This window comes from Neophocaena asiaeorientalis, unplaced genomic scaffold (genome assembly GCF_003031525.2).
Source record: "Neophocaena asiaeorientalis asiaeorientalis breed wild unplaced genomic scaffold, Neophocaena_asiaeorientalis_V1.1 scaffold67, whole genome shotgun sequence".
In the NCBI taxonomy this organism is placed as follows: Eukaryota; Metazoa; Chordata; class Mammalia; order Artiodactyla; family Phocoenidae; genus Neophocaena; species Neophocaena asiaeorientalis.
The window spans coordinates 11,333,629-11,346,146 of NW_020173731.1; the positions used below are offsets into that span (position 1 = coordinate 11,333,629).

The following is a 12,518-nucleotide window of genomic DNA, read 5'->3' on the forward strand; positions in this document are numbered from 1 at the left end:
GTCACGAACTGGGTCTGTGTACTGTAGATAAACTGGGTAATTGGACTCTCTGCCTCCTCATCCAAAACAAACACTCACAAACCGCCCACCCCCACACTGGAGGGAGTCTAGTCCCCGTCATCTGGGTACTTGGCTCTAGTGCCCCGCTTTCCCTGAACAGTGGGCAAGGTGAGCGTCTCCCGCCGGGCCCGTTCCCTCCCCCGCAGTCCGGGCGCAGCCAGGGCTTCTGTAAAGAGGTCAGGGCTCGCTTCGCCGCGGGGCGCACGCGGGTTCCTGCACAGGTGTGGCGGCTGATGGTGGGGATGTGCGTGGAGCCGGCTCGCCGGCCTCCCCCCAACCCCACCCTCCGGCGGCGTTTCCGCTTCTCCTTCCTGCTGCTCATTTATTCTCCTCTTCTGGGTGTGTGACAGCGGTGTGCGGACCGAGGAAGGACAGAGCGCCCTCTCCCCTGCTCCCCGCGCCGCTCTCGGGTAATACGCTGCCTGCGCCTCGCCGCCGCACTGTGTTAAGTGGCGCGGGGGCAGGGACGGGAGTCGGCGGGGAGGGAGAGCCGGGGGAGGCAGGCGGCGGCGCCGAAAGGTGTTAACTCCTTGCTTCGCCGGGAGGCAGCCTGGCACCCCGAACCCCGGAACGCCCCGGCCCCCCACGCGTTCCGCGGGTTTCCGACCAGCTGGCTGGGAGCGGCGGGGGACAAAGCGGTGCGGGTTTGATGCCGCCGCGGGGTGGCGCCCTCGCCGCCGCGTCTTCCCTTGAAAGTTGGCGGGGGGCTGGGAGCCCGCTCGCCCGCCCACGCCAGGAGGCCAGGGCGCCGGGCCCGGCTGCCCTTGATTCGCCCCATTCCTCCCGCAGGGCCGGGCTCGGACGCCTCCGGACAGCTGAGTCTCGAGGAACGGTGAAGCGCTGGCCGGCGTCGGGGCCCTTGCTGGGGGTCGGGCGGGAGCAGGCGAACCGGAGCGAGATGGAGGCGGCGAGAGGGGGCGCGGAGTAGCCGGCGGACCCCCGGGCTCGCACCTCCCACGGCAATCCGCGGGGGCGCGGCGGGCGGGGTCCCCGGGAGTGCCATGGAGGTGCCCAACGTCAAGGACTTCCAGTGGAAGCGCCTGGCGCCACTGCCCAGCCGCCGGGTCTACTGCTCCCTGCTGGAAACCGGGGGGCAGGTCTATGCCATCGGGGGGTGTGACGACAACGGCGTCCCCGTGGACTGCTTTGAGGTCTACTCCCCCGAGGCCGACCAGTGGACCGACCTGCGCCCCCTGCCCACAGCCCGGGCCGGGGTGGCTGTCACCGCCCTGGGGAAGCGGATCATGGTGATCGGGGGTGTGGGCACCAGTCAGCTGCCTCTGAAGGTCGTGGAGATGTACAACATCGATGAAGGCAAGTGGAAGAAGAGAAGCATGCTGCGCGAGGCCGCCATGGGCATTTCTGTCACAGCCAAAGGCGAGTGGGGCCAAGGCTGAGGGTGGGCAGAGAGAAGGGAGTGGGGCGCCACGGGGAAAGGGATGGAAGCCAACACTGAGTTGGAGGCCACTGTCACATTCCCGATCCCCAGCTGATCTTTACAATGGACACTGAAACTAGAGACCCGCTGGCCTTATTTTACAGATGGGAAAATTGAGACTCAGCAAGTGAAGTGTCTAGTAAATCAATATGATGCCAGAGCTCCACTCCACCCCACCAGATTCCTCCCAGCAAACTGGGCAGGCCGGGCCAGAGGGGAGAGCCAAAGGGGGTTAGTGCAATGTCCCTGTACATCCCTTCATTCAGCAGAATGATTGGGCCTTCCACCCACAGCACCAAATCCCCTGAAATCTTCCTTGCAAGTGCCACCACCTCCAGACACATATTTGGGGCCCTGGGGATGTTCATGCCATCCTCGTACCATCACTAGGCCCCACTGGGAGGGCTTTGGGACCTGATTCCAGGACCTTCTCACCACCATCTGCCTCCTGATCTCAGAGACACTGATGAGTGGACACCATAATGTTCCTGAGGGTCGTGCTTCTGGGGCATCTTGCCCAGGTTCACTAGGTTCTCAGGGCATGCATGTGCTGATCACGTAGCTTTGATTCTCATTTCGCTTTTTCCAAGCCCATCATTTCTTTCTTTTCAGGCCTGGTACAGCCCAGAGCACAGAGGGGGCTCTGAAAGCTCTTTTGCTAAAACACACAGGGTTTTATGGAAAATGGCCCAGCAGGAGTTAGGAGACCCCAAGTTCAGATCAGACAGGCTTAGTGGGATGCAGCCTTCTCTCCTTCTCTTGCAAAACCATTTCAGCTGCCTGTCAGGTCTACTGTAGATCAGAAACCAGTGTTTCTTGAGTACCTGCTCTGTCCCTGGCACAGTTCTAGGTCCCAGGGAGGAAGGAAAGACGCAGAAGTTCTGATCCCTGCCTTTAGGAGCCCAGGTCTTACCAATGAAGGTCAGAGAGAGAAACTCTAACTCAAAATCCCTGAGGGCAGAGTAGCCAATGGGGCCTCCTGAACTCCCAGTAAGAAAGATGGAAGGCGTGGAGGCCCATGGGGAAATAGAGAGGGAAAGGGTAGTCCTTTATCCGCAGATCTCAATAAGTGGGGCTGAAAGATTAAGAACCAACATTTATTGAGTCCTTACCATAGGTGCCTTATAGGTATGAACCCCTTTGACCCTCACAACCTGTCTCATGAGTTAAGTGCTATTACTATCTTCATTTTAGAGAGAAGCAATGTGAGGCCCAGAGAGGTTAAGTAACTTGCCCAAGGTTACGCAGCCAGCAGGTGATGGTCGAGTCTGTGCTCTTAACTATGGCATTGAATGGGTTCAACAGTTAGTTTACTAAGAATTTACACGCTTTCTAGCAGATGCTGGGGCCACAGATTAACAAATCTCAAGAACCTAACAATCTATTGAAAGAAGCATACAAAGGTTATTTCAGTAACGTGTGGCAAGTAGGGTGGTGCAGGTGCCACAGGAGGTCCTGAGCCACCGCTCTCAGCCCAGCCTTGCAATCCAGGGACACCCAGGTGACTCTGGAAGGATGAGTAAGAATTGGGTGCAGGAATGGTAGTGTGGACTGGATGTGAGGGTTCGCAGCTGGAGGTGTGTGGGTGAAAACAGGAATAGAAGAGGCGGAGTTTGTGTAAGGTAAATTTCTCATTAGCAGGCCCCATCTCCCAGCCACAGGCTAGGGCTGGGATTTGTTTTCCCTCTCTTTAGTAAGATTGGAAAGTAGAAAGAAGTAGTACTCACCCCTGCAATCCCCTTGAAGAATGAAAGTCTCATAGAGCCGGAAGCAGTGAGGACTGGCTACTAGGAGACAGAATCCTGGGCAGGGGTGAGTCCCTGGGAAAAAGAGGGCCTGGGGGTAGGGCTGTGTCCTTAACAGGCTGCGTGAGGTACTGGGGTGAGGCCCAGGGAAACATGGAGGCGTTGCCCATCCTCTCTGCTGCACTGTGTCAGGCAGGGCTTCTCATAGGGGCCAGTTTTCTCTCCTCCAAAGCCTCTCCCTCATTCACCCCTAGCCCATTCAGTGCAGGGTGCCTCCTGGAGCCCAGAGCTTTCCTGTGCATGAAGGAGGATAGCCTTCACCTATCCGGACAAAGAAAGAGATGGCAGCAGGCCAGTGTCCCACAAGGCCAATGACACCAGGGCTGACCTCATTTCCAAAGGCTCCTGCTAGGTCTAGAGAGTTCTGATCTGGGAGTTCCTGAGGAAGAGGCCACTGTTGGAGGGTATCAGAGGAATACCCCTTCTCTTTGGCCTCCCTCTGGCTGCCCAGGAAGGAGGAGAATGGAGGGGATAAGACCTGCAAAGGGTTGTCCAGGCCTAGACTCCACTGCAGTATACCTCTGTGAAAGCCTTAGTATTTCGGGTTTAACCAAGGGCCAGCCACCAAGGAAGGCTAAGGCATGTAGGCCTGACATGGCTTCAAGAAGACCCAGGCTTGACTGTGGCAGGAACTTTTAATGGTGCCACCAACCCATTCTCGGGCAGAGCGGTGGTTGGGACCTAGCCGGGCTTCAGTGCTTGTATTCCAGGGGTTAACAGAGCCTGGCCATGGTAGGAGCTGAGTACGATGGGCCTGTCTCATAGTGTCTGCTGTATGGCCTTTCTCCTTAGATTACCGAGTGTACGCGGCAGGCGGGATGGGCCTGGACCTCCGTCCACACAACCACCTCCAACACTATGACATGCTCAAGGACATGTGGGTGTCTCTAGCACCCATGCCCACCCCGAGATATGCTGCCACCTCATTCTTCCGAGGTTCCAAGATCTATGTGCTGGGTAAGGACAGGTTGTCTGGCCCATGTCTGGCCCTTCTTCCCTCCCCCGGGTCAGTTCCTGTTGGAAGCAGTGCCTGTGTGCTGAGCATCTCCGGGGCACTGGGGGTTAATCATGCTGCCCCACCCCTCAGGGAGCTTCCTATATGATCTGATAACAGTCAGAAGGGGAAACCCAGCCCCAGTCCTCAGAGACTTACTCTTCTGCCCAACCTTCGCCCTACTCTGGCCTCCAGGGGGACGACAGTCCAAGTACGCGGTCAACGCCTTCGAGGTCTTTGACATCGAGACTCGCTCCTGGACCAAGTTCCCCAACATTCCCTGCAAGCGGGCCTTCTCCAGCTTTGTGACCTTAGACGACCGCTTGTACAGCCTGGGTGGCCTGCGGCAGGGTCGGCTCTACCAGCAGCCCAAGTTCCTCCGGACGATGGACGTGTTCGACATGGAACAGGGTAAGCTGGGCACCAGTCCCCGGCTGCGCATCTCCCTTCTGGCTGAATCCCCCACCTTACCCCCATCCCATCCATCCACCCAGGCTCACTTACCCAGCTGGGTGAGCCTTTCAGAGTCTGAACACCCTTCTCCATTCAGGGCTACTCTTGGGATCAAGTTCTTTCATCTGTACAGGGTTCCCTTTGATTGGTTAGTTGTTTTTATCAAAGCCTTTTCCACCTATTGTCCATTCTTACAACATCCAGCCAGGGCCAGGTGAGGAAGGGCTTTTTCCTGTTTTTTACTCGTGGAAAAACAGAAGGATCCTGACTCTGACGCTCTCTGCCTCTAGTCAGCCTCCTTTCCAGCTTAAAGCCCGTGAGAACAGAGGTAGAACAAGATGATTTGTCATAAGAGATTATGGTTCCTTGGATTACAGCAAGCATGGGAGAGGGTAGAGTATCATTTCAAACAGCAGGAGACATTGTGTATGCGCTGAGCACACAGGGTAGATGGAGTGGAGATGCTGCCTAGGGTGAGAGCAGTTTGGGACTCATGTGTATTTGGAGGGGCGGGTGGTCAGCATCTAATTCTCTCTGTGTATCTCCTGCCATCACCCATGGCCTATAGGAGGATGGCTGAAGATGGAGCGCTCATTCTTCCTTAAGAAGCGGCGGGCAGACTTTGTGGCCGGCTCTCTGAGTGGACGGGTCATAGTGGCTGGAGGACTTGGTAAGGATAGAGCTTCCGGGCTGGCACTGTGGTCTGGTGCTTGGTGGATTCTAGGCGATCTGCATGAGCAGCAGAGGGTGCTGGCTTCTTGCACACCACCTGCCTACTGCTTTATTCCAAAGAATTTCAAAGCACTCCCCTCCTCCCAGCCTAGATGTCGTGTCTCCACGGATGGGCCTCAGTTGCGGTCTATCGGTCCCCTTACACAGGAGAAACTGAGGCCCAGAGTGCATAAGGGACATACTGATTACCATGTGACACAGGCTTGCCAAGCACAGGTCCCTGGGCCCCTGTCCAGGAATGACTGGAGGTGAAAGTGTGGCAGGGATTGGCCTTGGTCCTCTTTCTCTTCTCCCTGGATACCCAGCTCTGTCATGGAGTAGAGAAGCAGTCTGATCAAATCAGTTATTCTAATGAATTCAGGATTTGCTGTATAAGACCTCCCAGAGATTAGGGTATTTTGAAGGCAGGACCCCAACATCAACAGGGGAGAGACAGATGGGCAGCAGAGCTTCCAGGAACCCAGAGTTTACTCAGTGTGGACAGACACCCTGTTTACTCACACAGGAAAGCAGCTTGATGTAAGCTAGACCATGTGAGCAGCTTTCTCAGTAAAGGGCAGAAGAGAGGCAGTAGTGTCTAGAAACTTCTGGTAAAAGCAGCGGTGGGGAAAAAAAGTTACTCTTGAGATGAAAAGACAGAGAAGGCAGGAAGGACAAAGCAGCTGTTTGACAAAAGGGTGGGGAAGGAGCAATTCTGTAGCCAAGGAAGTTGAGGTTGATTGGCTTCTGCTTGTGGTTCCAGAGGGGGGCGGGGAGCAAGATGGGGGGACTCTCCCGGGGCAGATTGGTGACTGGACTCCTTTGTAAGGTCCGGTTCCCTTGGCACTTTCAGGGAACCAACCCACTGTCCTGGAGACGGCAGAGGCGTTCCACCCGGGGAAGAACAAGTGGGAGGTCCTCCCCGCCATGCCCACACCCCGCTGTGCCTGCTCCAGCATCGTTGTCAAGAACTGCCTCCTAGCCGTGGGGGGCGTCAACCAGGGTCTGAGCGATGCGGTGGAAGCCCTGTGTGTCTCTGACTCCTAGCTGGCTCTGGGCCCAGCCACCGTGTCCCGGACCGGATCACCCCACTCTGGACAAGAGGAATGATCTCATCAAAGTAGTTTGGGCTGCTTCCCCGGATGCCAGCTCCTGTCAGCAGCCAGTGGGGTTAGGCCATTGGGCTCTAAGTGACCTCTCCACCTCCAAACCCTACCAATCCGAGAAAATTGTAAGAAGTCTCCATGACTCTGCCATCCCCCTTCCCCTGTTGGGGCTCAGGTGACTTCTGGGGAGAGTTCTCACTTACTGCTCAGGCAGAGAAAGGTAGGTAGCAGGAGTATATGCTACCTCCCTTCCTGTGGGTTTACCTCTCCCATCTCCAGGATAGGGGGTACGCAGGGCAGTTCTGACCCAGAGGATAGCTACTTGTAGTTGTCCTTTCCCTGGATCTGCGCTAGTCTGAAGGTCTCTTGGGATGGAAGATGGAGAAGGGTGGCAGGGGTCCCAACCCCTATTCTCTCCATTGGTCTACATCCCTTCCCCCTTTGGTGGCCAACTGTGGGCCTGCCCTGGACCTCATCTACTCAGCAAGAATTGGCCCTGAAGCTGGAGGCAGCTGATTTGGAAGGGGAGTCGGGTTCACGTGCACTGGTCCGGGTCAGAAGCCCTGGCCAGGAAGGACCCATGCCTCTCGGGGTCCTGATGATGAGAATGGAGCAGCTGCCCAGCCCAGGGTCTGCTCCACACTCTTCTCCTCACTTCATTTCTCCTTCGGTCACCCCTCCCCACCAGAGGCACCGCTCCCCTTTGTCACCGACAGCCCCAGAGTGTTTCTGTGTGAAACCTTCTTATTTACACTGTGGCATCAAAATCCACGAAGGATGGATGAATTGCACTCTGGTTAACAGCAGCAGCACAATGATTAAACTCTATATTCCTACCTTCTCTGGCACCCTGATGCAGGGGTGGGGTGGACGGCGTCTTGATGCGCGGAGGGGACCGCATGAAACAGTCCCTCTGACATTCTCAGGCTAAACGGGGCCCCAAGGGACCACTTGTTCTTGGCTGTTCCTTCTGAGGTGGTTCCACCTTCAAACCACCCTGCCCTGACCAGTCACCTCACTCCTAGGAAAACAGCCCACTTCCCCGTCTCCTGCACGTTGACGCCCCACAGGCGCGTTGGGAAAAGGCTGCGCTCGTTAACTGACTTCTTCGTTGGGTTACGTCTTGTGACTGGCCTCAGTTCATTCAGCTCGAGCTCATTTCTGTCTTGCCCACAGTAGAAAGGGAATTGCTCACTAATGTAAAAACGTGAAGGACGTGCCTCCTTTTAGCTGGTATAGCACCGCTTTCTGATCCCAAGTTATTTTTAAAAGCTGTGCTAACACGGGAGATACAAAGATGAAAAAAATACATGCCCTGGAGGGGCGGTGGGGGGCTCAGGGAGCACGCACGCTCGTATGATTATTTCTCCTGAAGCAGGAACACCCGTCTGAGGGGTCACGCGGAGCCTCCTGGAGGAGGTAACACCTCCAGTGAACCTTCACAGACAAGTGGAACCAGGGTCTTTACGGGACAGTCATTTTGCCTCCCTTTCTCTCGTACCTGATCTTTTTCTTTACTTGGGCACTGGAAGGACACTGCCACCTGCTGACCCAGCCTTTCCCTCCCACCTTGGCATCCTGTGGCCACGGGTGCCCCCTACGGAGCAGACTGCAGAGAGGCCTTCCCTACTGCTTCCAGACCCCCACACCCCGCCCATTTCCGTTGAGCCCCCTGAAGTGACTGTTAGAAAGAGAGGCTGGGGCAGCAGGTTAGGGGAAGCATCGCTAAGCCCAGCCCTCCATTCCACTTCTGTCTCTGCACTGCCTGCTCCCACCCTCCCCAACCCCTCCCCAAGAAAGGCATTTACAAATGGGCTCCCTCCACCCCTTCTAACAGGAAGCCTAGCTTTGTGTGTAGGAGGCTTTCCAAGCACACAGAATGGCACCAGACATGTGGATGGGACTGAGGCATTTTAAATAGTTGGGGTACCTTAGGGCTGTAGCCAGCCCTAAAGGTTCTTCCCATTATGAGAATGGGGGACTGACTGCTGCAACCTGTGAGGGCCACTCAGGGCTCAAGGTGGTATCTGCTGAGGACTCACCTCTTGGAGGTCCATGCTGGGAAGCTTTGGGTGTGGCTCACAGAGGAGCGAGGGAAATAGGGGGTGTCAGCGGCATACCTCATGGCTGTACCTCGTGGTGCTGCAGAGGCCGCTCAGGATCTGGGGTCCAATGGCCTGGCTCCGGGCCTCAACCCCCTCCCTGCCATAAGCCTTCTCATCCCCGTCCGTCTCTGGAAGGCCCCTCCCCTCTCTTGTCTTCATTTCCCAATCTGTAAAGCAATGACAATGCCAACTCACAAGTTGGCAAAGCACCTGCTTCAATCCTCAGATAACTCTGTGGAGAAGGCAGTATCCTCGTATTTTGCACACGAAACGACTAAGCCTCCAAGAGGTCATATAACTTGTCCAAGGTCACAAGCTACTAAGTGACTGAACCAAATCTGATTCTAAAACCTGTGACCACAGTACTGCATCGCCTCAAATGGAATAGCACATAGGAAAGGGGAGAAAATCAGCTGCTCTGTAATGTGTAGGGGTTCAGAATGTCAAACCTGGAAAGATGGAGGGCTCCAAACAGTCCTTTTGTTTCCCAAGGAATGAGTATGAGAATTAGCAAGGAAAGATTGGGAAGGGCTCCCTAACGTGAAACAAGCATAGAATAGTCCTAAATTTACATCCCAGGAAAGTTCCCTTCTGGCTCTTTGACTGTGTCAGCTATTGCAAAGCATTGTCTGACACTGAACTCCAGTTACGTGTCTGGCATGGTCCTGGACTTGGGATTCCTGCCCTCCAGTAGCTGCAGTCTTGGGAGGGAGACGGGGACTAAATCTGCAGTTAGTATTTGATGAGACAAGTGTCAGCCTTTGCTAGTGTAACCCAGAGGTGCCCCATCCTTACTGGCTACAGAGAGCTGAGAGGAACTGAGGGGATCAGAGAGGTTTCCAGAAAACAAATCTCAAACTGCACTTTGAAAGAAGAGGGAGAGCAGCCAGGCAGAGGGGGATGACCCCAGGCTTTGAAGCAAGAAATGTGAGTTCAAATCATAATTGTCATGTGCGGATTGAACTTGGGTACGTTGTTAACCCCCGAATCTCAGTTTCCTTATTTGTAAAATGAACAAAATAAGGCCTCACTGAGTTTAAGAGCTACCTACTATACACAAAATGATTTGCATATATAAGGTGAGTAGCTGCGCTATTATTTTCTGTTGTTGAGGGAGAGACAGAGGTGTTCTCAAGTCCACTGAGGGACCACATGCACATTGCAGAGAATCTAGGGAGATGGGCTGGAAGTACAGGCAGGGCAGATCAGGAGGCCTCATGTGCCTTGCTAAGGAGTCTGGACTTTATCCATATGGGAAACTGGGAGCAGATTAAGGATTTTAAGTGGAGAAGCATCATGATCAGATGTGCGCCATTGGAACATAGGATCAGCCAAGTTCCTCTTCTGAGGAAAACGAAGTAAAATCACCAAGGCACCATCTAAGAGGAGAAAGAACCCCAGGGACTTCCCTGGTGGCATAGTGGTTCAGAATCCGCCTGCCAATGCAGGGGACCCGGATCCAAGAAGATCCCACATGCGGTGGAGCAATTAAGCCTGTGCGCCACAACTACTGAAGCCCGTGCGCCACAACTACCCTGCGCTCCGCAACAAGGGAAGCCACCGCAGTGGGAAGCCCGCGCGCCGCAGCCAAGAGTAGCCCCCGCTCACGGCAACTAGAGAAAGCCCGCGTGCAACGATGAAGACCCAACACAGCCAATAAATAAATAAGTAAACAATTTTTTTTTTTTTGAAAGAAAGAACCCCAGTTGGGGTTGGAATGCTCAGAAAAACACGTAGGCCAAGCTTGTCAGGCCTCCTCTGGAGGAAGGTCCATCTGCTGGGCGATTAAAGTGCCAGGAGGGTTTAGAACCACAGAAAGTGGACAAGTCCCTCCCTTCCATGGCTTCTTCTCCTCCAGAATTGCTAATGTTCTCTTGCATTTGCGTCGAGCTTTCTGGCCCACAGATACACTGAACAGGAGGTGGGGTACCATTGGCCTTTTCCAACCCCCATCTTGTAGAAGAAGAAACAGAACCGGGAACCCTATGACTAACCCAAGCGGCACAGCTAACAAGTGATGGAACGGAGACTCTAATGCAGCTGCCGGGGTGGAGGGTAGTGCACACCCCCACCGCCCACCATTCTGAGCTCTGCCGTAAGAGATGGCATGCCCGCCCCTGGGTGGCGGCAGAACAGGACCAAAGCCTCAGGCCAGGCTTGGTGAGATCAAAGAGTTGCGTGGGCAGGCGCTTCCTGTTGGCATTAGACTGCAGAAGTGAAGGCATGAGGCAGAGCACAGGCAAGAGCTGAAGAGACGGGCACATAAAAGGACCCAGACAGGTTGGGCAGATAAGCTTCCATTTTATTAGTTTCCTAGGGCTGCCATAACAAAATACTGCAGACTGGTGGCTTCAAAAACAACAGAAATGTATTGCCTCACAATTCTAGAAGTCTGAAATCAAGAGGGAGGGGGAACCTTCCTTGCCTCTTCCTGGCTCTGAGGACTGAGCTGATCTGGGAAGGCTTCCTGGAGGAGACTGCTGTTATAACTGGGCCTCAAGGGAAGGGAGACTTGGGTGCCAGAATGCACACAGGAGTGGGGAGTGATGTGAAAAATGATTAGAAGGCAAGTTGGAGCCTGTGCCGACCCTGAATAGTGGGTCGATGCCTCGAGAAGAAGGGTTTGAGGAAGGTCAGCATCAGTGTGATATGATGGTTGTGGCCGCCTCTCCAAGCACACCCCTCTCCATTGGCGGTGCCAGGAGTGATGGGGGAGTGGGTGGGGAGTAGGGGGGAGGAGCCCATCTCTGGGAAAGGGCGGCGAGCCAGCTGGCTGCAAGTGCACAATGTCTCTAGAGTACCCTGTGTTACGTTCTTGTAGAGTCTGCATTCTCCCTCAGGATGTGACCCTTTAATAATTTAAACTGTGGGGTGTTTTCCCAAATATCCAGTTCATTTGAGCTCCCCAGGCAGGTGTGTGCCTGGTTCAAAGGACCCCCAGAGCCCACGTGTTCCTGACGGCGTGAAGCAGAGCACCAAGAAACCACCGTCCGCAGCCCAGAGGCCAAAGTGTCCCTCTTTCCAAGAGTGATGGACCCCTTTACAGGTTATGTGCAGTTGGTATTTCATACCAGACAAACTTCCTGCGACTCCACCCAGCATGCTCTGGGCCAGCCTGACCCCTGCACATAAGCACACTCACAAACATACACACGCTCACACACACACACTCACCTCTCTCCCTTCCCCCTCCCCTCTCTCCCTTTCCCCTCCCCTCTCTCCCTTCCCCCTCCCCTCTCTCTTTCATGCTCACACACACACCTCACACACCCACATACCCCTCACTCTTACACAGACCTTACATGTACACTCGCAGATTTACACTCACATAATCACTCATGTTCACATACACAACTCACACACCTCACTCTTATGCTTCACATTTGCCTCACACCCTTACAATATAGCTCACACTCACACGTGCCTTAAACTCTTATACCCACACACTTCAAATACACCCCACACTTTTACACGCACTTCACACGCATGTGCACACCCGTTCACGCACATGTTTACGCTCTTACGCACGCCTCGCACTCACACATATACCCCTCACGCTTACACTCTGGTACACACACTGGGAGCAGGTGCCCGGGCTCAGAACCCCTTCAGTGTGGACGGTGAGTTGCCAGCTCAGGAGCATCCACTGCTTTGACATCCACACTGCTGGCCCCTCCAGAACCTCGTGCACAGTTTGCTGCAACAGCCAGGGGGACCTTTGCACCCTCATTTCCCTAGGACCTTAGGAAAGACCGGGATCCATCTATTTTACAGGGGAGGAAACAGAGACCCAAAGGAGTCCTGTGGCTTCCCCAAGCTGTCACGAGTTCCGTAAACGGGGCGGGG

General features: G+C 54.8%; 1 protein-coding gene across 2 annotated transcripts; it reads left to right on the forward strand.

Annotated features, from left to right (window-relative positions):
- Positions 1–298: 298 nt before the first annotated feature.
- Positions 299–7,524, forward strand: KLHDC8A (kelch domain containing 8A). 2 transcript variants are annotated; one of them, XM_024751194.1, is made up of 6 exons: positions 299–470; positions 850–1,437; positions 4,096–4,260; positions 4,493–4,708; positions 5,319–5,420; positions 6,315–7,524. In XM_024751194.1, exons 2-6 carry the CDS (start codon positions 1,062–1,064, stop codon positions 6,506–6,508), a joined length of 1,053 nt encoding a protein of 350 aa, XP_024606962.1. In that variant the 5' UTR covers positions 299–470; positions 850–1,061; the 3' UTR covers positions 6,509–7,524. The 2 variants fall into 2 exon arrangements, with proteins under 2 accessions (XP_024606962.1, XP_024606963.1); XM_024751195.1 differs by lacking the exon at positions 299–470 and adding an exon at positions 598–698.
- Positions 7,525–12,518: the final 4,994 nt, after the last annotated feature.